Raw genomic sequence first — 8,080 nt, 5'->3', positions numbered from 1 at the left:
ATTGGGATCATAAATACATTTAATGTCCACCAGTGCTACCTCACATTTGTGGCACTATGTGCAAGGGACACAATTCTTAGTTCAGACGTATGTGTATTGTAAAAATAAATAAATAATTACCATCAGGCATCATGAAAATGAAATAAGCACTCATATATTTTTTTAGAGTTGATCTCATTGCCTTGGTGAATAAATATGACTAAAATATTAAATATTAATGAATGTCAAGTGAGAGGGGCTCTGCAGTAATCCTGAGCAGAAATTTGATCCACACAAAAAGAAAGTTCACTATTTGCAATGATTTATTGATGAGCTGTGTTTGTTTTCTATGAGTTGTTGATGAACCGTCTTTGTGGGTGGTGGTGTTTGTGGGCAGGAGTTGGAAGGATTTCACCAACGCCAGCGTGACAGATGCCTCCGAACTGTCTCAAAAGACAGAAATTGCACTGAAGCATTATGACAGGCGAAAGAAGGAGGTGCCTTTCCTTAAATGGCTGCGCTGGGTCAAGTTCAAGAAGGAGTCACGGGTTGGTACGTGGCTGCCAAGCATTTCTTACTCCAACATAGGAAAAAACATGAAAGTCAAAACGCAAAGCTTTTCTTGACAATCTTCCCCACTGCGTGACTCATTCTGTCCAGTGCTTGCTTGTGTTTTCATCATCTCTTGTCTCTTTTGATCTCACTAACTAGAGGCGGTGCGTAAGTTGGTAGGAGTTCTGAAAGCCTGCGTTCTCAAACGCATCGTAACCGCATGGAAGAATGTTGTTAGGGACTCACAGAGGACCAAGGATTACTTTAAGGTATCTGCTTATTTGTGTACAGTGAATCATGCTTCTTGTGGGGATATGTTCCAGACCCACCCACAGTTGGTCAAAGTGCACTATGTAGACACTATAAAATAGAGTAACAAATTATTCCCATGCTTGAACTTATTGAAACATTTTTTGTTAGTACACTATTCCTTAGCAGCTGTTCTTACTCTCTTTACTCTCTTATCATCAAGCAATGGGAAACTACAATCATATAACATCACATTGATTGAGGAAACAAAAAGACTCGCCTGCAGATTTCTGCAAATAAGAGACAAAGCATGCTTGCTATAAGGTGTTTGTCACTCCTTTTTTTAAATTTACTGTAAAAGTGATGCATAATACAAAAGACAATTAAACATTGTATATTTAAACTGAAACTTAAAACTAGGGCTGTCAAAGTTAAAGCGTTAATAGATTAATGCACGGCATTTCCTATGCCTGTTGTTCCAAAATGAGCGGGGTGACTCCAGTTGGTGTGCTCGGTGGTAAATTTCGCTTTAAAAAAACACCCAGACGGGACTTTAAATAAAACAAAAGTCATTTGCATGTAATTAATTAATAATTGCTGAATTGCACCCAATTGATATGATGCTGTTACGTTTTGAGCAATACACGCATGCATGCAATTGCATACATGCATTTAATCAATGTTTGCAAATTACATTCAGATAATAAAATGTGTTAATGTCAAAATATTACGGTATTTTGTATTTTATATTACGCAAGTAATTTAGCTGATTAATCTTGATTAATCAAAATTAAAAGTGTGATTAATCAGATAAAAATTTTTAATTGTTTGACAGCACTACTTAAAACTAAAAGTAAACTTAAATCAAAATTTTCAATCAAATCATGTCAATTTGTTTGCCGAAACGCCGTCAGTCAGTTATGCCAATACCAGAGCAACACATAGTGTACAACATTACTCAAAGGCAAATATAGTGAAACCTTGCTTTTTGTTATTAATCCATTCCAAAAAGCCTGACTAAAACCAATTTGCATGAAAGCTAAAAGAATATTTCCCATTGGCAATAATAATCTAAATCTGATTAGCAATTATAGTCTCAGAAATACCAGAACATAAAAAGAAAAAAAAAATCTCTCTGAATAGATCATGATTTAACAACAGTAATTTGAAAAAATGACTAATGAAATGGATAAATTAGCGTTCAACACCACTTTTAACATTTATTCATTTAATTACCAACAACATTTAAGACAATGCAAGTAATGTTATAATCTTTCAGTACCCCCTCTTGGTCAAAAGTTTTTACTGCAGCTAAGCAGTGACTTCAGTAGTTCACTCAATAAGCGATCAGTGGTGCGAAAGCTCCACTCAAGGAAGTCCTGGACTCTAATTAGTGTTGTTCCGATACCGATACTTGCATCGGCAGAGGCGCCGATACTGCATTAAAACAGTGGTATCGGTATCAGTGAGTACTCACAAGTAACATGCCGATACCATTCATTCCATCTCTAATATAGGATTTTGGATGCAGCATCTTGTGTCTTGCTTATGCACGACATTCACTGATATGTGACATGTTCACTGCATACCCATCTAAGATATCCTATTGGCCCTTGAATGCTCTGAACCAATGGCAGGACAGCTTTTAAATGTTGAGAAAAAAAAAAAAAAACTTAAGTATCGGTTTGGTATCAGGATCGGTATCGGGGGCCAAAACTAAATATTAACTCATTCACTGCCAGCCATTTTAGAAAAATGAAAAATTTTCAATACTCACTCACGTGATATTACGTTCAATAATTATATATAAACCGAATCTACCAAATGACAGACTAGACTCCCTACTTTTTGCCCCGTCCCGTTCTTTTATAATTGACAGTAGAAAAATGTAGGTTTCCCAAAATACACCCATTTCTCCCATGGACTCTGAAACTGTGTTTATTTCGTATAAAATGGGTCAATGATGCCATCTACCGGTGGTTGGGCATCAGTAAAGTTGTTTCCAAGTTTGATATTTACAGTGGAGCATAGTCAGATTAGCCCCCATTTAGCACCGCTCTAAAAAATACAATTGACAAGTATACTTGTCAAAGGCAGTGAATTTAAGCATTTTCAAAAAAATGTGAATTAATGTAAGACTAGCTAACCCACATAAAACTAACAAAATTTAAAGATTTATAACAAGTTTAGACAAAATCAAAAACTAAACTAATGAAAATTCCTAAAATGGGTGTGGTTTGCTGTTGCAGAAGCTTCAGAATGAACTGGAAATGGAGCGCCAGCAAAGCCAGATTGGGGAGGGATGCGACTGGCTCTCGGCCCTGCCCAACCACATCTCACTGAAGGTTGTTGTCTGCTCCCCGTGCCCCTCACTGTTTAAAACAGCTCCCAGGTGTTGCTTTTGTCAAAATACCCCAAGGATCAAGAATTGAACTTTCACACTAGAGGTGGGACGATAAGGGCAACACACAAATCAATACAAATGACGCTTTGCCCGCGATAACGATAATATCACAATACATGATATTCGATGTTTCAGCAGTTATTTTTTCAATGATATATCACAATATAGAGCTCCAGATGTTGACACAAACAAAAACTGTGGCACTCAAAGGGTTAGTACAAGAAAGGCGTTTATTGCCACATGGCCAGTTGATTAAAAATTGCCTACGCGTTTTGGCCTTGGTAGGCCTTCGTCAGGGCAAGCTACCAAGGCCTACCAAGGCTGAAACGTGTAGGCAATTTTTAATCAACTGGCCATGTGGCAATAAAGGCCTTTCATGTACTAACCCTTTGAGTGCCTCAGTTTTTTCTCTTTTTTTTTTTTTTTTTGGAAGACCACCAAAGAGACATTTTTTTCAACAAATCCATGACATCCTAGAAGCGCTCCTGCTTGCTTTGATTATGGCAATAGGTCTACTTGATGACGCCATATTGAGCATATGTGTTGCTCATATCTTTAAATGGCACCAAATATGCACAATGCGTGCGGTCATCATGCAGCGGCAGCGCTGCAGCATTTTTTTTTTTTTTTCCGGGTTGCACCTGTCTGGCCCCATCCCATGAGACATCCAGGGGAGAAAATGTAAATAAATAAATAAATAAATACATACATACATACATACATAAAAAGAGTGATAAAGTGCTGCAGTGTGTGATTGACGTTTCGCTCCCTCTCGCTATTGGTCAATGCTGCGGAACCAAATAGACGGCGACGTAGGTATGTCACATTGTGTGACAAGACGAGCAAAAATTCTGACATGTTAGACTTTCGTCGTGATGGTCGCGAACCGTCCCGGACAACAGACGACCAGTCGTTGAATGTGACACACTACACCTGCGACGCTACGTCAACACAACCCAAAATCGTTTACGACATGCCCCGTTTGTCCGCGACACGTCAGTCGGGCCAAAATCGGGCTATTTTCTTGTAGTCTGACCAAGGCGTTAATATACTCATACTGATTGACACAACATGACACACTTGGGTCAGACACAAGTGGTTGGGGGCACCGATTGGTCAACACAGGGCAGGGAAGACACACAGGTGGATATGGTTATGCAACAACATGAACACCCAAAATACAAACAAAAACCCAACCCCACAGAACCGAAATATGACATCAACCCCCCACCCCCAAGGGATGGCTCCCAGACATCCCACAAAGCCCAAAAAAAAGAGGCGGGGCCGGGGAAGGGGCCACGGAGGCGGGAGCCAGGCCCACCATCAGGGTCAGTCTGGAGGGCGTCATGGACTCCAGACGAGAAGGGCCCAGCTGAGACAATCCTGAGGACGTCCCGGACGCCAGATGAGAAGAGCCCGGTGGGGCGGGTCAGGTGAGCGTCCTGGGGACCAGACCAGGCACTTCATCACCGCAGGATGCGGCAGCAGGCTGTGTGCCGCCAAACGAAGCCCAGAAGGCGGCAGCAAGCTGTGCGCCGCCAGACGAGGCTCACGAGGCGTCCGGAGGAGGTGCGCCGCCGCAACAGGAAGTGGCAGCAGGTCGTGGGCCGCTAAATCAGGATCCTAAGGCGGTGGCAGGTCGTGCGCTGCCGAAGCTAGAGAAGGAGGTGGCATCAAGTCGCGCGCCCCCGAAGCAGGCGCAGGAGGCGGCAATTGGTCGTGCGCCACTGGAACAGTGGCAGAAGGCGGCCGCAGGACGTACGCCGCCGTAACAGGCTCAGGTGGCAGCCGCAGGATGTGCACTGCCAGAACAGGGTCAGGTGATGGCCGCAGGACGTGCGCTGCCGGAAGAGGCTCAGGTGGCGGCCGCAGGACGTGTACCAACAGAAAAGGGCCAGAGCAGCTGGAGCGCGCCAGTCCTCACCTCTCTGGCCGAAGCCAGATGCCGCAGTGCTTCGTCCACCAAAGCCTTGGTCAAAAGTCTTTGAGCACGTATTTGCTTGTCTTGAAACTAGAGCTTTGACATCACCCCCTCTGGGTCCATCTTTGTTAGGTTCATTCTGTCAATGTTTGAGGCGAGATTGAGGACCCAAGTGCAAAGAGGCACAGTGAGGAGCCAGATGTGCTCAAAAAGGGGTTGTTTAATAAGACAAAAACAATAAGATCATCCAGGAACTACGTCAACAGCTGAGCAGATACTGGTACCACCAGTGTTTCTGAAAGTTTGAATAACTCCAATGACCTATACGGACCCGTCGCCATGGGCGGGCCTTGGGGGTCCGTGCCCGCCCTGTCAGTCAGCCGTGCCCGCCCAAGCAAGATAACTCACCAACTATTCGTCCTATCAGTCACGTAAACTTGCGCCTTCTGTTTTAAGTAAAGCATGGCGTGCCAGCCAACCACATACCTCCTTTCAAGTTTGGCTGTGATTGACAACTAAGCGAGCCAATGATAATCAGGATCAGGAGGGATGGGGTGGGGTGGGGAGAGACGCGCGCTCTGCAGACGTGCCTTAGCCAAATCTACTTCCGGGTAGATAGTGCGCATTTGCCGGCTGGCGCTGGGACAAAGACTGAGCAGTGAGCACGTCGTGCCGCTTTAATGGAAGCCACCAAATGCCAAACCTAGATCCAGGATGACACAGTTGACATCAATGGGAATCCTGAGTCCACTGGTTACGTTTACAAGTGAGTGTCAAACTTTTATTTTAATTAGTCAAGCCACACAGCACGGATGAATTGTAGCAATACACAGTATGCTGTTAACAGACCCAAGCAGTCACACATACACAACAACAACTAAGGAGCATAAAATTATTTATCACTAAAGCAGTTGCAGTACAATGTGAGTTGAATTCTCTTTTTTATTGCCAAGTTTGTTCATGTTGATGACTGTCACTAAGTTCTAATTAAAAAAAAACAGCACTTTACACATCCTTTTGGATTGATATTCTGCTTAGTTTTTCACTGAACCCATATGTTGTTTCTGTATATCATCGACATAACTCAACCTTATTTCTAAATCACTTTAAAACAGCCATTGCTGCATACAAAGTGCTGTGCATGGAATAGAAATTAGTCTTTTAGTAGACACAAGTGAAATAAAATAACACAAAATAAAATTAATTAGAGTAAATATAAGTAGATAAGTATACACGCAAATAAAATACAAAAAATCTGTACAAGTATAGAAATAAAATAACACAAAATACAGAAGGCACCATAAAAAAAGTAAAATGATGTGAAGTCTCATGCTGAGTCAAAGATCAAAGAATAGAGATGTCTGGCAAAAATGAAAGGAAATTTTGTCCATATCGTACAGCCCTAATCCAACACGCAAATGAAGGCAACTGCTAGCCAATTCCAGATAGAAGGGGCTGGGTCACAGAGTCATTCATTCGGACAGAGTTGTTTATAGAAGTGAAGAGTGGATTTGTTTCAAATGAACTTTTGAGTTGAATAAATGCAAAATGAACGACACACTTTTTTTTTCAGTTTGTCTTTTAGATTTCAGAACGAACTGCCGCTTTTAAGTGACAGAAAATATTTCTGAACACTTTTGCAGTTGTCACAATGCCGCTGTTCAACCTGATGAACATTATTAGATTTAGGTTAATAAAGTGTGCCCCCCCAAAAAAAGGTAATGCCCCCCCTACAATTTCTTTCTGGTGACGGGTCTGGACCTATATATTTGAGCTTCACAAATTGTCTTAAATTAAATCTTAGAATATGCCCTTTAAAATGATGCCAAACAAAAAATTACCAACCACTGATAAGTGTCTTGACCATAAGCCAAATCCAGGATTGCACCAGCTAAAAAAAAAAAAAAATGCATTTTTTTTTTTTTTGCCTTACTTCATGAGGTGAAAAAAAAGCTACCAGTCTGAGAGATCTATCATATCAAACCATAAACTAGGGATGTATAGGTATATATAAAAAAAAAAATCACTATATTTGCTCAACCAGTTGGTACCGTTATGTCATATTTTGAGCTTTGGCCCAAGGACTATATAAAGCACAAAGCGTTGTGTATCTCTCCAGTGTTTCAGACAGTGTGGGCTGACAAAACTCAACTTTATTGTATTTTTGATATTTTTCCAAATAGACTGTAAACAAAATCTGTATTTGGTTGTTTGATTTTCACACTTGATGGCTGCCAGTTTTCTCTAATACACACAGTGAGACTCAGGTTGTGGGGTCTGTTTGTGAATATGTCATTTTTATTATAGAGCAGAAACAAAGAAACCTTTGTTTGTTTTTGGCCTCACATTTTCTGGCAAACGGGGAGTCGTGTGTTTGCCTTGGTTTGCTTCTTAATGGACAGTCATTAGTAATTCAGATGGCTGGAGCAAGGTTGGAGAAGGGACAGACATGAATGGGAAAAAGAACAACAAAAATAGTAGTTGATGGGCCTTCACACCTGTTTTCATCGCAAATCCTCAAATTTATCATCGAACTTTGACACCATGCTCTGCTTGCATTTGATACATGAGTAAATTGAGTTACGAGCTTGGTCACAGAACAAATTCAACTCAGGCAAGATACCATCCTGCTATTTATTTTTTATTTGTTTTTGCTGGCAGATTTTCCAGTACATGGAACTACGAGATCTGCTGAGCTGTTCGGAAGTGTGCTGCAGTTGGAGAAGTCTCATCCATACGGGCTGTCTGTGGACGAAGGTTTGTACAATATGCATGGAATGGTGCAGGAGACCAGGTGCCCCCAAGGAGTACATGAGTAGCCTGCGGGTTTGTTCCAAAAAACCTCACCAGTGACGGCACATTGTGATTTTTCTAGGCATGTTTTATAAGTGATCAACTGAAACTGTAAACAATGGCAGATTTATAGAAGTGATGTTTAAAATGATCAGTCTCTTCACATAGATGAATATTATTAA

The 8,080-nt window shown here is 41.4% G+C and overlaps 1 protein-coding gene across 3 annotated transcripts in view; it reads left to right on the top strand.

The window, feature by feature from the left end:
- The window catches only part of fbxl13 (F-box and leucine-rich repeat protein 13), a 74,986-nt gene that overhangs the window by 14,175 nt on the left and 52,731 nt on the right, over positions 1-8,080 (top strand). For all 3 annotated transcript variants that reach the window (XM_077515670.1, XM_077515671.1, XM_077515669.1), the window contains 4 exons: positions 377-531; positions 691-800; positions 3,030-3,125; positions 7,767-7,862. In XM_077515670.1, coding sequence (XP_077371796.1) covers positions 377-531; positions 691-800; positions 3,030-3,125; positions 7,767-7,862 — 457 coding nt within the window. The remainder of the gene's footprint in view (positions 1-376; positions 532-690; positions 801-3,029; positions 3,126-7,766; positions 7,863-8,080) is intronic.

Source organism: Festucalex cinctus, chromosome 3, assembly GCF_051991245.1.
Source record: "Festucalex cinctus isolate MCC-2025b chromosome 3, RoL_Fcin_1.0, whole genome shotgun sequence".
Lineage (NCBI taxonomy): Eukaryota > Metazoa > Chordata > Actinopteri > Syngnathiformes > Syngnathidae > Festucalex > Festucalex cinctus.
Note: the sequence above shows the minus strand (reverse complement) of the source record. Positions and strands in the feature narration are given on the sequence as shown.